This window comes from Haemaphysalis longicornis, unplaced genomic scaffold (assembly GCF_048455015.1).
Source record: "Haemaphysalis longicornis isolate Haplotype H1 unplaced genomic scaffold, Haemaphysalis longicornis Haplotype H1 scaffold_9, whole genome shotgun sequence".
In the NCBI taxonomy this organism is placed as follows: Eukaryota; Metazoa; Arthropoda; class Arachnida; order Ixodida; family Ixodidae; genus Haemaphysalis; species Haemaphysalis longicornis.
Genome location: NW_027526460.1, coordinates 487900 through 509335, shown reverse-complemented (window position 1 = coordinate 509335; position 21436 = coordinate 487900). Strand labels below are relative to the sequence as shown.

The window sequence follows — 21436 nt, the reverse complement described above, 5'->3', positions numbered from 1 at the left end:
CGCGTTAAACCCTACAATCAATCAATCGAAAGTCTACTGTGGGCTCAAACGTCAGGCTGAGTGTAACTGAGGAAAGAGGAGGGGTAGGAGAGGGAGGATAAGGGCCCTTAGCGAAAAATAATACGTTTGAAATACCTACAAGTATGCTTGAAGTGCATTTCAAATAAGCTTTGTATTCGTACATGTATTTGAAGTGCATTAAAAATTGCATTTTCTTAATTTTTAGTAGATATTAAAAATACATTATTGAAAAAGCAGAAAAAATACAGTGCTTTTAAGTACCCTACAAACAGATTAGGAATGTACCGAACCTCACGAATGCGCGCTTAAGGCATTCAGAATATATCGAAAATGTACTCCTTCCCGCCAAACAATCTAGGTCCAAATGCACTGAAAATATTTAAAAAATACGCTTACCTAACTACATTTAGAGCAGCACTCTGAGTATACTTTAAAAGTGTGCTGAAGCATAGAAATATACTCCGAATATATTCGAAATATATTTCAAATGCATTGTAGGTTTGTGGAACGAACGTGGTAGAAATACACTCTCAATGCAGGAAAAATATTTATTGAAAATACATTTCAATTGTATTAAAAAAGCTTTGCCGAAATACATTTCGAGTACACTAGAGGCACTGCTTCAGTTGCTGAATCGTAAGAGTCACGTAAAGCATATCTTAAGTGCCTGATAAAATACATCTGAAATGAATAAACGTACTGAGAATTTCTCCTCGATGTTTACTTTTTCACTTACTGCGCTGTCTAAGGCAGGCATACATATAAGCTCTCTGTATTAGAGAGAAACTCGGGGAACAAATATGTAAGCGGCGGTGTTCCAACGTAATCGGCAAAGCAAAAACATCTAATTCAACGAGTATATATATATATATATGTATGAAAACACTTGCACTTTGCCAGCGTTGTTACGACGGTATCGCTGTGGAGGCTTTGAAATTTTTCTTTTTCTGAAAAATATCGGCCTTAGATGGACAACGCTGGCTATGCTTGCGAGGGCGAGCAGCTCGACGCCTCTCACTGCCGCTCACTACCTCCTCCTTTGTGCCCGGTACCTGCGGGGAGCGGCTCACCCCTCCTTCACGTTTTGTCTGCCCTCGCTGCGTTTCTTTTGCCTGTCTTGTGGTGTTACAAGTTTTCGGACTCCTCAACGCGCGGTCGTCGTGCGGACGAAGCATCTGCTTGGACGGCGCGTTGCAGCGGCGTTTTTATCAGGATTGCCGTAAGGACGATTTACCAGCTGTTTGCGCGTACGGTGTCGCACAACAATTAATCGATGTATGTTTGCCTTGCAATCAAAGTTTGTTAACGTCTTTTTTGAAATCCGCTTGTGGTTGTTAAGCTTACCTTTACCTGCGAGCAAGATTTCCTACCGTAACTACTCCGCGCAACGGAATGTACTCACAAATCAACGACAGCAAGAAGACGTAAAAAAAGGATTTTAGTGCTACCCTTTTTGCGCCTAATTTTTAGCTCGGGTCTTGCTGAGTGGCCGGGGGACTGTTGCTACGAGTTTTTCTGTAGATAGAGTTATTCCATTGTGAGCTTATTTAGGACTAACACTTTCAGTAAACACATAACAGCCAGGAACGTTTTAAACACAGCCTGTTCACCGAAAGTCCGCCGCCCATGTTTACGCGTTTGAGAAATTTGCGAAGTGTATTCATGCTGAGCACGAGGTCACGGGTTCGATTCCCGGCCGCGGCGGCCGCTTTTCTGATGGAGGCGAAAAGCAAAAACGCCCGTGTGTACGAGATTTCGACGCACATTGAAGACCACAAGGTGGTCGAAATTAATCCGGAGCCTTCCGTCGGCGCGTTAAACCCTACAAACAGAGTGTGAAAGGGGAAGAGGTTCCCCGCCTGCACTACACAAGTATCGCACCCTACAAACAATCAAATCAGTGTATTCAGGGACGCAGCTTTTTTTTTTTTTAAGTGCGAATGCACTTCTTAAGCGAGCCTGAATCGTCCGCCGCCGTCGTCCGCATAGCAACAGCTGCGGGTGCGCGCGCTCCTCGTATTCCCTAGCAACGGGGGGAGATGGGCGCGCGCTACTCTCCTCCTCCTCTCTCCGCTCAGTGACTGCGGGTATTGGGCGCCTCCTCTCCACTTCGGGCGGGAGAGCTCTCGCTCGCGTAGCGGGCGCTCCGCATTCCGACGCGTGAGGGCGCTCGTGTAGCCCTCGCCGTAATGGCGGGCGCTACTCTCCTCCTCCTCTCTCCGCTCAGTGACTGCGGGTGTTGGGCGCCTCCTCTCCACTTCGGGCGGGAGAGCTCTCGCTCGCGTAGCGGGCGCTCCGCATTCCGACGCGTGAGGGCGCTCGTGTACGGCCGCGTGGCGCGGGAGGGTATTAGTCGAGCGCGCGCCGTCGTCGAGAGCGGTCGCTGGTCCTACATCTCGATAACGATGATGGCGGACCAGGCAACGGTACCAGCAATAACGAGTGAAATATCTTCCTTTGTAGTTGTGTGCGTGTGTGTAATCTCTCGACTACTCATTAAGATCACGATATCCACCGTAATCGCGCAATCAACAACCGTGCATTCGCACGTACACACTCTCCCCCTCGGGGAAGTGCGAGGGAATTTTTTGTGTTCGCAGCAGCCGCTCACAGCTGCGCATGTTTACAGCAGCCACCGTACGGGGAAGGAACCCAGTTTGTGGCATACATGCATCCGATTAATGCGCATGCCCTGGCCATACGGCGAGAAGCCGGGTAGCCTTCGCGATTTTTGTCCGTCGCATGTCGCCATTCTGTCAACTAAAGCCATGAAAGAGTTTGTGCCGTCTGTTTGGAAGTGACCAAAAGTGTTAAAAGCCACACACGTAATCTTCGGTGCAAGTGGCTGTAGCGACACTAAGTGCTTCATGCCCAGTGACTTAAAATGATTTGTCCATCTAAGACAAACTGTATGAGAGTCGCCGCTAAGTTACAATCAGTTTCCGTTCCCAGAACCAAGAACCAGCCAAGGAAGGACGGAGAAGGAAGGGGGGATGCGAGGGGGGCAACCAGTTACCCGCACGAGACCCCTCGGTTCCCAGAACAGGTCCCCCGGCCGGGTTCGTCTCTTTTTGTTCCTTTGATCGCTCCCCCAAAACTTCGTGAAACTTCAGGACGTTCCACCCTTCCTCTTTTGTGTTTCCTAGCAACTTTTTTCCTCCTTGCTGTATTCATTTTGTCGCGCATTCACGAACACGTGTGCGCGTTTCGAGGTGCCCTTAGGCCGCTCGTGGTCGAGTGATAATTCCAAAAATGTGCCAAAGGCACCACAAAACAGCAAGTTTAGAGCGGATGCGCGCGGGCTGCTTATCAGTTGTGTGTGTTTAGCAGCCGCAATTGCACATTTGAGTCTAAAGGGTATACTTAAACGAGTTCCTTTTAGGTGTCTCGAGTATTTATGAAGCCACTACTTTTTACTTGATGGTCCCTGACGCTAACAGGTGTTTATCTGTTTTTTGTATGTAAACGACGCGAGAATTTACAATTACTTTCCGCGTCGCTCCCTAATAATTGATTACGTTGTCTGTGTACAGCAAAAAGTATAAAATTACCGGTTATGTGCGACGGAGAGCAAGAAAATTACATATGTGTGTAGGCAAAAATACACTTTTTCTTGCTTTGCTTGTTTTAATCGCTCATTTTTGAGTGCTTACGCTAATCTATTACTTTTATGTAAGCTTTCTACTACAATCCTGCCCATGCATTTTTAAACTGTTTCGCTGCGCACTATTTTTTAGCACGTAATTTCCGAAGAAGTTGACACCGAAATACGGAACACATAACAATAATTGTAGTTAATAAGATTACTATTTATCTTATTTTATTAGCGTCTTGTGAGGTCACAGACCAGTTTTGTCCAAGTTAATTAAAAAAATTCCCCGCATTTCCCCGAGGGGAAGAATGTGAAAGTGCGAATGCCCGAGTTGAATTTGCGCGGTTCGGTAATGTTCGCGAAAGAGAGATCACACACACACACACAACTACAAAGAAAGAAAGATGCATTTATTCACAGACACCTATTTGTGTTGTCGTTGTACTTGATTGCTAGAGCGGATCTCAGCTTTGAAATTTCGTGTCAGTACTCCTTTAAGCAGGTGCATTAGCCCTTCTCACGCCCGATTCTTGGCCAATCCCCCACGTGGGTATGTGCCATGTCAGCAGCCAGGCAGCGCGCGCCCATCTCCACGTGCGCGGACATCGCCGGTGGACGCAGGTTCAGGGTCGCTTAAGAAGTGCATTGCACTTAAAAACTCGAATGGCCACCATTTCAAGTTAACTCAAGCGCCTAAGAAAGAGAAGCAGCGTAACGCTAAGAACTCTGTTGCATGTTTGGTAACGTTGGTAGCTGTGTCTTTTTTTGTACTAATTTTTGCTAATTTTTATCCCTAGACAATCTCCATACATAAGCCTCCCCCCCAACCACCATCCCTTTTTTATAATGGTATTGAAGATCCAATGTCGCTGCCGCATGACGATATAAACTATGCTTAACATTACATAAATTGCCTTACGTCCTTCAAATGGGCATTGTTTTCATGACGGTTTTTTTTTCTTTGAAGGGGAAACTAAAAAATCCTTGCTCACGAGGAACGTTGGTACGGCTAGAGAAAAGGCCTGATTGATTTGACATTTATTTGCCTCTAAAAAAGAAGTGTTTCCCTAATATTTTCCCCTGTTTTCTTTTTTTTTCACTGCAGGTGCTGGTGAAATTTCCCGCGTGGAGAATCCGAAGTACAAGGACTCTGATGCACAACGCTGCATCTGCGCTGGCTGCAGAGGTGGCTGAAAGACATTCATTCCTGCTGCTTAGTAATGGCGGAATTGGCCACTTTGCTGAGGTGTACAATAAACAACTTTCAAACTGCCAATCTTGCTCATACATGCTGTTCTTTTCAGTCATTTGCTGGCCCGCAATCAGAGCATGGCCGGTTTACATTTTCACAATGGAGCATATCTTGAGGCTAGAGCCTTTTAAACTTTTCGAAACGACAACATGAAATTTTCTAGTTGAACGTTAACGTTAACAATTCCCCCAAAGACACATTGCAAGGCATCTCTCAATCTATTGATGATTTTATTTTCTATACACTAGTAGCATATTTTGAGTATATTTGAAGCAGTATTTTCTGTGCATTTAAAATGCATTACTAATGCATTTGGACGTATTTAAAATTACATTTTCTGAGCATTTGTGATGCAATTAAAATTCAATAATTATATATTTTCGATGTTAATCCAAGGTTAACGGCCTGCTGTAGGGCATGCATGGCAGCAGCCTTGGGCGGGCTTCCTCTGGCCTGCACAGAATAATCTGAATCAGGCCAATGGTAGGCCATACATCATTGGCCAATGGCAGGCCATACATGCTCGGCCAATGGTAGGCCATACATGCTCGGCCAATGGTAGGCCATATATGCTTGGCCAATAGTAGGCCATACTTCTTCGGCCAATGGTCGGTCAGCCAATGGTATTAGCGGCCATAGTAGATTGGCCAGTGAATGACAGCCAAGGTCCGGCCTTGCACGGCCAAGGACCATTTTGGACTAAGGGCCGAACACTTTGGCCGAAGATTGGCCGGAAGGAAAAGGGCGGGCCAATGTTCTTTGGGCAAAGATTGGCCGCACATGCTCGTGCTGCCTGGGTGCGTATTATTAAAAATTATGTTTCTTGTACAATAGTGTATTGAAATTCTCCCACCCGAGGTGTTCAGAAGATGCAAATCCTCTGAAAGCTTTGAAGGACAGCTAGATTTGTTGTTTATGTGTACACTGTGTATTCAGCTTTTACCCCTGCTGCAACCTTCAATGGCTAGTAGTGTTGTAAACAAATATATAAATAAGTAAATGTAAATGAAAGTTACGTTCAATGAAAGGTCAAGTAAAAAATTTACGTCTTTCGGAACCAAACTACAGTAACGTTTTATGTAATCTATGCAACTTTACTCGAAAACAACACTGTTGCTGCATACGACAGACCACTGCAACCCCATTATGGTGTTTAACGAGCCAACGCTACACAGGCAATGAGGCGCACCACAGTGGAAGGCTCTGGATTAATTTTTGCCACCTGGGGATCTTTAACGTACACTGAAATCTCGAACACACGGGCATTTTTGCTTTTTGCCTCCATCAGAAAAGCGGCCGCCGCGGCCAGGAATCGAACCCACGTCCTTGGGCTCAGCTGCACAACGCCTTAGTCACCCACTGCGACCAAGTGTTTGCTTAAAATGTCAGAAGCACGCTTGTCGTCATCGTAGAAAACATGTGTGAACAAACCTTCAGGGGTGCCAGACCGCGCTCGCGACAATGCACGTTGTCCAGTAGTCGCTGGAGCCCGCCAATATTATTCGATGACATGACTGAAGGGAGCGATCCAAGCTGCACCAGATATTCCGGTACAATCCGGCGTGTCACCAAAGCATCGCAATATAATTTACACGGCGTCTGGGTAACGCCGGTTGCAGGCTGCAATGGATGCAGCAGCTGACCCATCCAGCAGCGACCAAAGGTAATGAAACTTCTGTCCATAGTTCAGGCTAGACTTTTCGTGGACGGCTGCCTTAAAGGAGCCATGAAGAGAAAACACCAGTTTGGTTCATTAAAAATATTGCCTCGTTAAAATCATACTGACACCACTTTTAACGTAAACTTAGCTCAAATAAGCTCGGAAAAAATGGAATCGCCATGCGAGTCACTAGCTCATTTTCCGCAACAGAACCTATGTTGTCATACCAGCCAGCTCTGCGATTGTAGGAGGCCGGCAAAAGCAAACGTAAATTAGGCAGAGCTTATAGGGACCGGGCGGCCGTTGTATGGCACCACCGTCGCTTCAGCGAACAGCGCCGCCCGTGGCGAACCGCGCGTCAGTGGAATGTAGGTGGCGGTCAGCGCAGCGTAACTGTGCATGGCTTTCTGTCGTTTTTCGGCGGTGCGGCTTGCAAAGCGTACGTAACCCCACGTGCATTTTTCAGATCGGTAAATCTTGAGCGTGGATGTGACCCTCACGAGGCATGCCATGTGTGTGATTTACGCCCATATTCAGTATTTACAAATAGCAGACGACTCTCAATGCGCCAAGCTGGAAGTCAAGCTGGAAGGTAAAGTTCGTTGCTTCATGCAATTTTTTTATGCCTGCATGCAGTTTCGCGTATCGAGGAGTATACTGCAGCTAAATGCTCCCACAAAGCCGGTGTGTGCAACCGATCTAGGAATGCTGCGGCGCTGGCCTTGGGCAGTTGATGACGAAACGGCATCGACGTCGTGCACAAGCGAAAGACAAAGTTGGGGGGGTGTCTTCTAAGATTTACCCAAAAACAGAAATTGTGATGGACGACGCTTCCGTAACTTCATTACCTACTGCTGAAACGTGTTTAATTTCACAGAAATGCCCTTACTACAGTCATCTGGAATCGTTGATAGAATAAATACCGCATGATAGTAGAACGTTATTGCTTGTCGTGGAGAAGCATTGCTTTACATGAATTGCAAAGGTTGCTGGCTAGTTGGTAAATGGTTTTTCAAAAACCAATTCCTGCGTGGCTGAAGGACGCAAGACAGGAGGGCGCCCGAAACCTGTACTCAGCTTCACAACTGAATTCTGCGGTCGGTTTACAAGCTGCCACCTACGCTTGAAAAATCATGCACACCTTCGTCTAACGACGATGAGAGTTTATCGCAAAGCTCTATCGTATGGGTTTCCTTGATTGCCTTCTGCACTTAAACTTTGACTAGTTGAGCGTCGAATTTGACCAGCACGCAGTTTGGTCTTTTGATCGCAGCGTCTCTGACCTTGACCATTTCCCATTCGATTTCGCAGGAAGAAAGCTTTGCGTTCAACCATCATAATCATTAGACGTAGGGCTAGATGATTTTGCTGTTTAATTTTGAACTTCCATGCCCCCTCTCCAAATCTAAACTTCGTCCAGCGTGTCGGAAATCTGTCTGTGCTGGAGGACTCGGGCTGATGCACCCATATTTGAGGCAACTAATCGCGCGTTTCTGGTGTCTTCACCAGGCATTACACGATTTTTTTAGCTACTCTGTAAAGAATACTTAAGCAATAAAAAATTGCCCCCATCTCCCCGCGAGGGAACCTTGATGTGACGCGGCGCATGCATACGCGAAATGATAGAGTACACGTGTTTTAGCGACCACCACCCAGCTCTTTATTACATTTAAGAATGATGACTTTATGGTCAGTAAAGTGCACAGTGAGCGGTTGCCGCAGCAGTGGTCGAATCTTGGTTTCATCGTCGATGTTCGAGAAGAACGAGAGCGAGCGCTGACTGAACCGCCGCGGAGCGATACCCGCTTTATATTCACAGCGCTTGGCCGCGGGAGAGAGTCGCCCATGCGCGCACATGCGCACCGGAGCAGCTGTTAACGCAGCGAAGCGCGCGCCAACCAAGCGCGCCAGCTGTCGTTTTGCTAATGCGCGGGAGTGACAGTTGCGCACAGCTGTGGGAGAGACGAACGGAGGAGAGTCGCGCATGCGCAGGTGGCGTGCGGACGGACGCCGACGACGCAGGAGGGACATGCCTCAGAGCAAGAGATGCGCCGCATCGAAAACACCGGCTGACGTTACCGCTGCCACATTTTTTAACTATCGGTGCCAGCCTTTATTCTACGCAGGTGGTAAAACAGGAAGAGGAGGAGGGATGGTGGATGGTTTGTAGCTTAGGCTGTTGAGAGTTGGTGAATAACTTTGGCTCTTGATAAAATGACCACCACAAATGTGGGATCTCCACTTCGGCTTTCAGGCTCCCATGCTGTCACAGTATCGCTAACCAAAACCGAAGGCACAAAGCTCACGGTTACAGAAAGTGTAAACTACCGCAACATTTCTACGGCTACACGGTAATCCAACTCGTAAGCAGGTGTCGAGGTATTCAAGCGCTAAGGCTGGCGTGGAAACCGTAGTAATTGAAACCAGTGGAGATAATTTAAAGCGGTAGAAATGAATAATAATATTAGTTATTCCTACTCAGATTGCGCGGTGCCAGGCGCAAGGCGCTGCAAAAAGCGCTCGTGTCAATGTAGCCGTTAGTGCATTTAAGAAGAAAATAATACTACTAATAGTAGTTTTATTCGTACTCAGAACGGGTGTAGCCAAGCGCAGATCGCTGCAAAAAGCGCTCATGCCATTGCAGCCGATACCCAACTTTAGAAGCGTCCGACAAGTTTACGTAGTCATTACTGCATCTAAGAACCCAACACATCTGTTTAGACTCTGTTTCACCGCACATATAGGCTCACAACACCACCATAACATTCAAAGCACCGAAGCAAACACGACAAAAACAACGGGAGGCTGTGTAGTCCAATGCACCGGCTCATTTCACTGACAATGGGAGCGCCGAGTGGTGGCGCCACCCGTCCAGCTGCCCGGTCCCTATAAGGTTGCTGAACGAGCTATTTGCGTTTACATGTAGGGCACATTCTTTTTAAAGCAGTAAGAATTGGCGGACAAATAGTGGAAGTTACGAAAGCACACGTAAACATCGAAGTAACGATGCGTACTGCTGTTGGTACTGTGCGCACTATGCTTGGTTTAGCCCCACAGGACTGCGAGGCTTGACGACACTGGCCGATTGACGCAAGCAACGGTGTCTTACGCGACCATATCTGTCGAGTGAGCACTATGTTTCACGAAACGATTCTTTTCTCCCTGACCAAAACATGCCCGGTTTAAATGCGGTCAAAAACAAACCAAAGGCAGAAAATGGCTTGCAATGGTATGATGGTGCCATCTAGGTTCACTAACCGGTACCCCCATCAGCTGCAGAGAGGTCGGCTCCTGTGATGTCATTGCAGACCACGAAAACGCACAATTTAGCGGGAAAATCAATATTTTAACTTAAACGAATTTCTCAGTGAATAAAGCATCGTTCACATCCAGACAAGCGCTGGGGCACTATAAAACACGAAATCTCTGGAATAAAATAAACGTGTATTTGTCTTCATCGCTCCTTTAAACTGCGTCCAAAAGTTGAGCCACTGGCACAACTCCCCACTGAATGTTTGGAGCTGCAGCGCTGGGAGCTACATGGAGCTTCCATGGAGATGACACTCGTCACTCTGAGAATCCACTAAAGAAGGTGCTGGGGCTGTCGATCCTGGCAGGCGTTGACCATTCCATAGCGATCTTTTCTTAGCCTTTAGCTGACCCAGCATGCCTATGGTGGCGTCATCGTACTTCATAATTGTGTCGAACTTGTCGTCAGGTAAACGTTTTTAACCTCGGCATTCAGCTTGCTCAACTCATCGTTGTTCGACTGCAGCCACTCTATGAGTGAGCCTGAAGTTTCCACATCAGGAGTATCCAACACCGTCTTCGCTTCATTTTAAAGCCTTGTGTTTTGTTGCTGATGAGCTGTTCTTTACTTTCAGCTAGTGCATTCTTCTTTCCGGATTATGACAATGCCTCCTCCACATTGGGGTCACCAACGTTACTATTACCGATTGGACACGATAGGTTGGTTTAGTATCCCCGTCTTCTTCCTTCTCGGCTTTCCAGGCACCATAGGATGATGAAAAACGGCCAAGTCCACTAATGAGAAAGAACAGCAGTATGTACATTAGATAGCTAAGAATGTCTATGGCTTCTGATGATCCTTGACTTCCTTGTTCAGACCAAGGCTGCCCCCTTGGTCCGTCCTTCTCTTCATCTGGGTTATATCTATGTATCCGACAACTTAAAATGCAACAACCGGCATGCCTGAAAGAATCCTCAGTACCACATACATTCATAACTTGGTCTGAGCTGACACCCCGGTATAACTAAAGTTTTTGAGGTAGGTTTGAAGGCAATAGCTTGGAATCATAGGTACATAAGCTAAGAACAATCTATGTACAATATTGTCACGGTGCAACTATTGATGAGGGCCAGCAGGAGAGAGAAAAGAGGGTATATATTGGAAAACTTGTGCCTGATGCCTGGTAGCAGTCGCACCAAGAACACGCGCTCACGAAGGGGGCACGTTCTCGTCTTCCTCGCGGCTTAGGCGGTGATGATCATGCTTGTGATTTCCATGATGAGGATGAGGATGATGGAGACACGCCAGAACGGCGCACACCGGCTCTGGACGATTGGCGTCTGCGCTCTGTTGCTGGTTACACACGTAACACTATCCCCCTCCCGGAATAGCATCGTCTCGATGCTGAAGATCACTGTCAACAGGGTCCGAAGCCAGAATGGTCGTGAAGTCGGCTTAGCGCGAAACATACGGTTTCAAACGCACTACATGGACAGTGACTGGTCGAGATCGACGACGACCGGCAACACCAGAATTCTCGGGTACCACCTCGTAAGTTACTTCGCTAAGTTGACGAAGCACCTTGTACGGCCCGAAATAATTGCGCAGAAGCTTCGTCGATAACCCCCGACGTCTAACGGGTATCCAAACCCAAACAAGGTCACCCGGTGCAAACGCCGCGTGACGGCGGCGAAGGTCGTAACGGGAGGCGTCCAGGTGCTGGTGTTCGGTGATGCGGAGGCGGGCAAGCTGCCGGGCTTCCTCAGCGCGTTGTATGAATTGCTGGGAAGAGATGTCATATTCGTCGGTGATGTCGTGAAGCAGCGTGGCGTCTAACATTGTTGTAGCTTCTCTGCCGTAGAGGAGGGTGAACGGTGTCATTCCAGTCGTTTCCTGCTGGGCCGTATTGTACGCAAAGGTGATGTAGGGGAGGACTGCATCCCAGGTCCGGTGTTCAACATCAGCGTACATGCTGAGCATGTCGGCGATGGTTTTGTTGAGCCGTTCCGTCAAACCGTTCGTCTGAGGGTGGTACGCACTGGCTTTTCGTTGAGACGTGCCGCTGAGTGTGAGTACTTCGTGCAGAAGTTTCGCGGTAAATGCGGTTCCACGGTCCGTAATAACAACTTTGGGAGCCCCATGTCGGAGAACTATCCTTGTGAGGAAAAACTGTGCCACTTCAAGCGCAGTGGCCTTTGGAAGAGCTTTTGTTTCGGCGTACTTGGTCAAGTAGTCAGTGGCGACTGCTATCCACCTGTTTCCCGCTGTAGAGGTGGGAAAGGGGCCCAGCAGGTCCATTCCCACTTGCTGGAACGGCACTTGGGGAATTTGAATTGGTTGGAGAAATCCGGCTGGTCTGCCGGGCTGCGCCTTGCGTCTCTGGCAGTCGCGACAAGTTCGGACGTACTGCCTCACGTTCGCCGAGAGCTTGGGCCAGTAATACGCCTTCTTGATTCTTGCAAGCGTGCGTGCGTAACCAAGGTGGCCAGCGGACGGCTCATCATGACAAGCCTGCAAGATGTCGTTTCGTAAGGGTGACGGAACGACGAGCAGGTGACGCCGGCCATTCGGGGCGAAGTTTCGTTTATATAACACGCCGCTGCGAAGGCAGAATGTTGGCAGACCTCTAATAAAAGACTTAGGTGTCCTGTTGGCCTTGCCTTGCAAGAAGTCGATCACTGGTAGCAGTTCTTGGTCTTCCTGCTGCTGTTTCGAAATGGTGGCCGCACTGAGGACTCCAATCAATGGTCCATCGTCGACGTCATCGTCATCAGCGGGCGCGTTACCGACCGGCGCTCTCGAGAGGCAGTCGGCATCTGAATGTCGCTTACCAGATTTGTAGACGACGGTCATATCAAACTCTTGGAGTGTGAGGCTCCAGCGTGCCAAGCGGCCAGTCGGGTTTCTCAGGTTTGTAAGCCAGCACAGCGAGTGATGGTCGCTTACAACTTTGAACGCACGGCCATACAGGTACGGTCGAAATTTTAGGACGGCCCACACAACCGCTGAGCACTCCTTTTCGGTGGCCGAGTAATTTCTTTCGGCCCGTGACAGCGTTCGGCTTGCGTAGGCAATGGCTCGTTCGGCACCATCTTGCCATTGGACGAGGACAGCGCCTAGCCCCACATTGCTGGCATCAGTGTGCACCATAGTGGCGGCCTCCTCGTCGAAGTGGCCTAAAACAGGTGGGGTCTGCAGGCAACGCCGTAGCTGCTCGAAAGCTTCTTGCTGTTCAGCGGACCAGACAAAAGTGACGTCATTGCGAGTAAGGCGCGTGAGAGGGGCTGCAATGTGGGCGAAATTGGCAATGAATCGCCGATAGTATGAGCAGAGGTCCAGGAAACGCCGGACGGACTTTTTGTCAGTAGGTGTTTCGAAACGAGAAACAGCTGAAAGCTTGTCAGGGTCGGCGCGAATTCCAGCGCTGCTAACGACGTGGCCGAGAAAGAGAAGCTCCTCATAGCCGAAATGACACTTTTCCGGCTTGAGTGTGAGCGAAGCAGATCGTATGGCCTGGAGGACGGATGACAGTCGCTCTAGGTGTTCTTCGAATGTATTTGAGAATACGACGACGTCATCTAGGTAAACAAGGCACGTTTGCCACTTCAGGCCAGATAGAACAGTGTCCATCATACGCTGAAAAGTTGCGGGTGCGGAGCACAAGCCAAAAGGAAGAACCTTAAACTCGTACAGCCCATCGGGAGTTACGAAGGCGGTCTTCTCACGATCCCGCTCGTCGACCTCTATCTGCCAATAACCGCTCTTCAAATCCATGGACGAAAAGTAATGAGCGTGCCGCAGGCGGTCAAGGGAGTCATCTATCCGAGGCAACGGATATGCGTCCTTTTTTGTCACCTGATTGAGTTTGCGATAGTCGACGCAGAATCGCAAGGTGCCATCTTTTTTTTTCACCAGAACGACTGGCGACGCCCAGGGGCTTTTCGAAGGCTGAATGACGTCATCAGCGAGCATCTCTTGCACCTGCCGCCGTATCGCGTCGCGCTCCTTTGGTGACACGCGGTAGGGATGTTGGTAAACGGGGCGCTCAGATTCGTCCGTGATGATGCGGTGTTTTGTGAGCGGAGTTTGTCGGACGCGTGACGTTGACGAGAAACAGTCGGTGAAGCTGTGCAACAGTTCCAAGAGCTTTTCTCGCTTTGTTTGCGGTAAGCGCGGGTTAACGTAATCACTGTCCCCTATTCTAACTCTGGCGGTGCATGTGCCCACGGGTGTCATCAAGTGGCCGCCGGCCGTTCGAATTTGGGGTCCGTCCCATGGTGTCTTCACTTTTCTTAGTCGGTCCACGAGCTGCTGGCTCACTATTGAATAACTTGCTCCAGTGTCCACAAGTGCCGTTACCTCGTTTCCGTCGATGGCGACTAAAACATCGGCACTCGTGATAGCGTCGACGTCCTTGTTTGCCGCCGTAACATCGTCAGCCGTCGATGGTACTGGGAGGTCTTCAGTGCTTCCGCCGCTAGCAACCTTGCCTCCCAAGGTTGCTCCCTTTAGTTTCCCCGCCGCGGACTTGGAGACCGCCTTGTCGGGGAGCCTCTGTAATCGCGACGGGTGGGCGAAGCATAGCGGGCTGGCGACGGCGAACGTGACGGACGACTCTCCTCGGAAGACTGACACGTGGCGAGGTACTCAGAAATGGCGACGGGCCGTTCGCCAAAACGAGGACGGCGGGCGGTCGGCGGGAATCCTGGTAGCCCGATCTCGCGGTAGGGGCAGCGTCGATAAACATGCCCTGGCTCGCCACAGTGATAGCACAATGGCTGGCGGTCCTCGGTGCGCCACACGTCGGTCTTGCGGATTTGCGGACGAGCCGGGAATTCCCTTTGTGGCCAAGATCCAGGAGGTTGCGGTCGGGAGTACGTCGGGGGTGGCATAGTCGCCGCGGTCGGCGCTGTGGCCATGTGACAGCGGAGAGCAGTCGCGTAATCCATTTGGGGCATAAGCTGGGGGGTTCGGGGCGGCTCAGGAGCAGAAATTGCTTGGCGAATTTCTTGCCGCACAACATCCGCAACCGAGATGACAGCTGGCTCCGACGGTGCTATTCCTATTCCGCACTTTGCCAACTCCTCACGAACAACCGAGCGGACAAGTTCGCGCAGGTTGTTGTCGCCCATAGTGGTGGACAGCGATGCCGCGGACGGGCTCGGAGTTTTGATCGATGTTCGGGCATACTGGCGGCACCGCTCCTGCACAGCTCGCTCAATGGCAGTTGCCCCCTTAATAAATTCTTGCACAGTACGCGGTGGGTTGCGCACAAGGCCTGCGAAGAGCTGTTCTTTGACGCCGTGCATGAGATACCGAAGCTTTTTGGGCTCGGACATATCGGGATCCGCGCGCCGGAACAGACGGGCCATGTCCTCGACAAACATCCCGACGCTTTCATTTGGCTTTTGTATCCGTATTTCCAGAAGGCTTTGCGCACGGTCTCGACGGTCGCTGCTGGCGAAGCTGTCGCGCACTTCCCGGCGGAAGTCGTCCCATGTCTCTAACCTTCGTTCGCGATTTTCAAACCAAATCCGCGCCCCGTCTTCTAGCGAGTAGTAGACATTCTCAAGCTTTTGTGCAGGTGTCCACTTGTTGAAACTGGCGACGCGCTCGAATTGGTCAAGCCAGTCATCTACGTCCTCGGAATCGGTTCCGTAAAAGCTGCTGGGAGTACGGGGCTGCTGAAGCATCAGCTGAGGCGGCAGCGATGCTTGAGCCATTACCTCTGGTTCAGAAACCTGGCGCCTTGGTGCGGTGTCAAGCAGGAGGCCGTGTTCTGGAGGTAGGCCTAGCTTGCGGCGGCTGCAGCGATGTACGGGCGTGCAGACGCTAGGAGGTCGCTCAGGGCTTTCAGAGGGCGACCTGGGCATCAGATGCTCCGGTACCCAGCACCTCCACCAGTGTCACGGTGCAACAATTGATGAGGGCCAGCAGGAGAGAGAAAAGAGGGTATATATTGGAAAACTTGTGCCTGATGCCTGGTAGCAGTCGCACCAAGAACACGCGCTCACGAAGGGGGCACGTTCTTGTCTTCCTCGCGGCTTAGGCGCTGATGATCATGCTTGTGATTTCCATGATGAGGATGAGGATGATGGAGACACGCCAGAACGGCGCACACCGGCTCTGGACGATTGGCGTCTGCGCTCTGTTGCTGGTTACACACGTAACAATATGGTGAGAATAATGTGAGCAGGAAATCTGTGTTTAATAGCCACATTTGCCCCCTTATACATCCTTATACATCAGAGGCAGTGCAAACAAACATTAAAAATGGAAACTGAACGTCCTAAAATATTAGAAATATTTGGTGGCAGGACAAGTCCAGCTAAACAACCAAAATCAATGAGTGACACAAAACAAACACGTGCCTAAAATGTACCATTGGACAGTAACACAAGACAAACAGCTGCCAACAATGTACACCCGCCCAATTTTTTACCAATATCACCGGAGCGTCGACCGTTTGGTCGATCAGCGCCTCGTGATGGAGTGTTACGGCAAACTAGGCGAGAGTAGCCGCATGCGCACTATAAGCAAAGGCCGCTGCTGCCGTCGTTTGCTAGGCTGTTCCAAGAGCAGACGGCCGCCCCATTTTTTGTTATTCGCTTATCATACTGCCTGCCGTACTCGAAATTTTTCTTCAAGACCGGGCACGTGGCGCCAACTGAAACTAGAGTAATCAGCGTTGCCAAACGCAAAGTTCGTTCAGCGCAAGGTTCGTTCGGCAACGCTGATTACTCTGTTTTCAGTTGTCGCTACGTACCCGGCGCGCTATTCTCGACTGCACAAATTGCCGGAAATTCGCCCATGTTTTTTTGCGTAAGCACGACGTAAGCAATCAGTGACGTGCTGCACCTATAGCTATGACGACATGCAGTGTAATTTGACGACTCACTCATAAAGATCGCTACCAAGGTATCAAATATTGTGCAAGAAAGATATAAAAACACTTGGCATGTACTATAAAAATTAAGACTGTAGCTGAGGCTGACAAGAAAAACACATTTCTGGAGGTCAAATTCGGCGTGAACACCACAAGGCGATCGAGTAACGTTGATCCAAAAGCGAGCGAAAGGCGGATGTCGAGCTGAAGAACATAACATTTCTTTCAATCGCTTTTAGTAACACAGCTGGGCTCTCTGCTTCAATGCAAGCTTTGTTGCGTTATCACCTTCCCTGCCGCCACCGCCGCCACGCCATCGTTGCAAGTTTATGGCGTGATCACAGGAAAAGACGGCCGCGACCATCGCTTCTATGACACATAGAGCAGCGAAGCGCTACGCCTGATCACCGCGGAGCGCACCGATGTCGCCAATTCACTCATTCGTCAAGCTGGACTTCAATCAGCGCTCTAATGAACCAAATACTCACTTTTCTTTGTTATTTTTCTCTTGAGTTCGATCATGTGACCCAACAGCTTACTAGAACGAGTATGGACAAATGCCATTCATTGGATTCTCTTTGTCATGGAGAGGCTTGTACTGCCCTCTTATGTTGCGGTTACGCCAAACAAATAATTTTTATTTTATTGCCAAACATAAAAGCAAAATACTGCACGTTATTTGTATGCTCCATGATCGCTGACTTGGAAGCAGTTGAAACTATAATTTGTTTCGGTAAGAAACATGCCTTAAACAGCGCGCATGCGAAACTGCGCCTGCTGCAAATTGCCACACATTTCGCGGCGTCGTAAGCCGGGGCAATTTTTTGCCCCATTTTGCTTGTATTTTGCGACAAAAACAACCACCATTTTTATGCTGTTACGTAGCTTTACGTCACTTTTACGCAGGCTGAAGTTGCCAATGCATGACGTAATTGTTCCCGCCAACTGTTTAAATTACGTCACGCCTTCTCAGCGTAGAGCTGCCCCCTTTGCTTTCAACGCGCTCATAAGCGGCGGTCCATAGAGGGAACCCCCCAATCCTCCCAAATATAGGGGCTTTACTCCGTAGGACATACATCTTCGATCGCTTTGCGCGCCTCCTATAGGGCGCGCCACTTGCGAATAGCGGTGCCTCGTTAAAAAAAAAAAAAAACCGCGTGCTGGGTCTCTTCACTGATGGCCGAATTCGCCGACACGCTGATTGGGCGTTGTGGGGAATCCGGAAGCCCACCCGCAGGGATTCCTTGCAATATATGGCGAAAAGTGTGTTACGGCGGAACGTCAGAAAAAAATGGATACTAGTCTCACTACGGTGCAACGTCGCGGTAGGATAGACTGCTTCACTGCAACTGCATGTGCACTACGGCTGAGAGTCTCAATACGGCTGGACAGCCCAGTGGAAAAGGGTTAGCAATGCCGGGACAGTTTCTATGTTGAAGGAGCCATGAAGAGAAAATACAACTTCCTTTAATTTGAAAGAACTAGGATTCAGTATCTCACTCAGCTTCATTACAGCCACAAAATATGTTTTTAACGAAAAAAAAGCAAGAAGTATTAAAATCTTTCAGATTTTGCGCCACAGTCACGTGTTATGAGCAAGAATGACGTCATACGGGCCAACAATAAATAATTTTCAGTGCGTTAACTGCACGTTAGTATTCAAGTGATGCGGTCAAATGGAACTAGAGGCCCCATTACAGACGTCCAGTCATGTGTCGTCGCGACAGGTCAGTTAAACGGCCGCCAATCGCACAAACAAGGTTCCGTGACGTCATAGAAAAGTTGCGGAAAATTGGCTAGGGGGTCGCGACTGCTTCACGCGTTTTCTTTCATATCTCCGTTATTTGTTCGAAGATTGCGATGATATTGGTATCATTGTTATTGGGACTAAGCAGTCTTTCTAATACACCCAACTTGTATTTTGTCTTCATGGCTCCTTTAAGTTGGAGAAGTACCCAGGAGTTGAGTACGTTCCAAAAGAGGCATAAGTCAGCATTGCTTAATGAAATGACTTTTTTTAAAACAAGAATGGAGCCAGAGGTAACTGCTGCAACTCGGAGTTTTTTACCTGGAAAGGAGAAATACTTGCACCTTGCCAAGCAGTTTTCAAATTTCGCGCGATGGCAACCTTGAGGAGGCCCATATTGGGCCTCCCTGATTTACCAGTCCTGGGCAGTCCTCGGGGACTCCGAGGACTGCCCTCGGATCGGAAGTCCCATAGGAATACATGGGAAAATCGAGCGCCGGATCGCGTCTCGGGCAGTCCGCGGACGATCCGGTACTGATAATCGAGGAGGCCCATCGTCCCCGCAATAGTGCGCAATGAACAGTACCAGTGGATTTGAAACGGCACACAGTGGTTCCTTCAGAGCACTTCAAAACTGTAACGTTGGAATCAAGTTAGTATTTTCCACCGACTAGTCTGGCGCTTTATAACCATATGCCAAATTTCGTAGAGGTGGAAATTTTAAAGCCGGTTTATTACAGCCTGCTTCAAAACGCAAACGCGTTTCCTGATTTGTAGAGCTCGGAAACGAGCGGTTCGCCGCGAGAAATACTCGTAGCTTTCGTTGTAATCAAGTCCCTTTCAACGAAGGAACATAAAGATTTGGTACTAAAATACCCACGGCTTGTAATTTTTTGTTGCCTTTGCTATGTTAGAGAAAGAATTTACTAACAATTTTGAAATGACGTTCGTTTAGCTTTAAATAATTGTGCGGTAATGATTTCAGATGTTTTGCTCAGCACATGCTTGGTACTGCAGGTAATTAAGCCTGCAATAGTTACATCGCACAAAGTCGTTTGGTTTGAAATATGGCAAATTGACGACCCCTCTACACCTACCACACCGGCTCCGTGTATAAGGAGGTAGGCTATGGGGCACGAAGTCGTGCGTTCGATTCTCTGCTGCGGCGGCTGTTTTTCTGAAGGAAACGAAAACGAAAACAGTTGTTGCTATTCGCAACTACAAGCTCCGCGACGCAGTCTGGCAACATCAGTCAAAACAAACAAAAGGGCGTCGGAAAACAGGTCCACCGTCGCAGTTCCGCTTGCTGCCGTGCTAAGATTCTTACTGGAGCGTTTATTCGCCTTGTTTTGGTGAGGAAGAGCGCATGATTTCTGCCGAGGACCTTATCTTGATCGGGCCCGTCAAAGATCAGAACGATGGAAACAGCTGAGGTCGTCGCTCTGTGCATGCAAACGTCGGGTGTGACCGAGGAACCGCATCGCATTTCGCTCAAGATAAGCTGCCTCTTTATCGAGCCAAGAATCGTGGAAGGGCAGTGCATGCTCATGCGCACCAGGGCTGTCAGAGAAGTGCAAACACCTTGCTGCGGCTCTTATCCGCTGCGACAGGTAAGTCGAGCACTTTTAACTACCACTGTTCGGGCTGGGTAGAGCTTTGCCGTATCCTCCTGAATAATGATCTGGTCTGAGCGCTAACTGCAGAAAAAATATATGAGTCGGAAGAAACAGGGCAATAAGAACACTTTCGGTGTTTTGTTTGTTGCCTTTACGCTCGTACTGATGGCGCGATGTGCGCTTAGAAGCGCAGCACTCGCATATGGATAGAATCTAGACGAAAGCGCGTTCCGAAAAAATGCGCGACGCGTGTTCGCTTACATCTTGGCAGACGTTTAGATTTTGCTCTGTATTGTGTGCTGTCGAACTGCGTCAGTTATGTAGTGGGCTCCGTCGCCCTCGCAGAGGCTTATCTCGGATTGTGGCGAAGAACGGAAACGCCATATATTCGAGGCATGGATGTTCCGCTCGCCACTTTAGTGTTGGTGCTGCATCACCAGCGGCGACATGAACGACAATCCGCTTAGAATTTAAACAGCCATCCATGTCACATTGCATTAGCAATGACTTCAGTAAGATCGGTACATGGTGTGTCACTGTGTGTAGTTCTGCAATTCCGCCCGGTTTTTCCTTTTTTTTTTTTTGCTCACTGCTATACCTGCTTTTGGTTTTTTAGAACTCATCATTGCGATTCATGTCGCATTATGGGCGTTTTGAATGATTTGAAACAAATATGTTGTCAATTTACAATTGTGTTGCACTAATATGTAAAAGGAGTCAGTTTTATTCTCGTGTTTTATTTAAATATAGTTGATTTTCATTGCTTTTACGTGCTGTATAATTTAACCACACAAGGGTTGTGGTTTAACGTTTGTATGTTAAGTTTGTCAAGTTTGTAAGTCAAACCAATTATAACGAACACGGATAGAGCAAATTATGCTATATATTGAACAACGAAAGATCAGTTACGAAAATACATGCGAGGCATATTCCTTATGACGAAGTTCACATATCGAACTCGGCGCGCCTAGAATTGCCGCCAAAATGCATGGTCTCGGAGCGGCGATCGAGATTATGATTGGATGCTATGGAGATGTTGAGCCTCCCATGGAGCGACGTGACTGCCTGGGGATTGCCTGAGTGTCGATGACGACGTTGCCCTCACTGTGAGCCCTTCGGACGCCGACACCGTCGCCGATGTCATGGCTGCTGGCGCTGCTGGAAGCACCGAAGAGGCGGAGGATGTCGCGAGTGGAAGCCGTCCGATGCTTAATGAAGCGCTTTAGGCAGTCAATGCGCTCCACCAATATTGCTTATATATTGAAGGACACCGACTGCAACAGATGCAAATGATGTCTCATGTAGAGAATGATATACTCGGTGACAACTTAAGAACGGCACCAGAAGTTGCCGCTGTGCCTTATCACCGTAGCCGGATGTTTTTCCGCGCGGCGCAAGTAGGGCGTTACTGG

At 48.9% G+C, this 21436-nt stretch overlaps 1 protein-coding gene across 1 annotated transcript in view; it reads left to right on the top strand.

The window, feature by feature from the left end:
• Window positions 1-19687: 19687 nt before the first annotated feature.
• The window catches only part of LOC144152068 (uncharacterized), a 36226-nt gene continuing 34477 nt past the window's right edge, over window positions 19688-21436 (top strand). Inside the window, exon 1 of the mRNA XM_077683272.1 lies at window positions 19688-20018. Coding sequence (XP_077539398.1) covers window positions 19827-20018 — 192 coding nt within the window. The 5' untranslated portion in view covers window positions 19688-19826. The remainder of the gene's footprint in view (window positions 20019-21436) is intronic.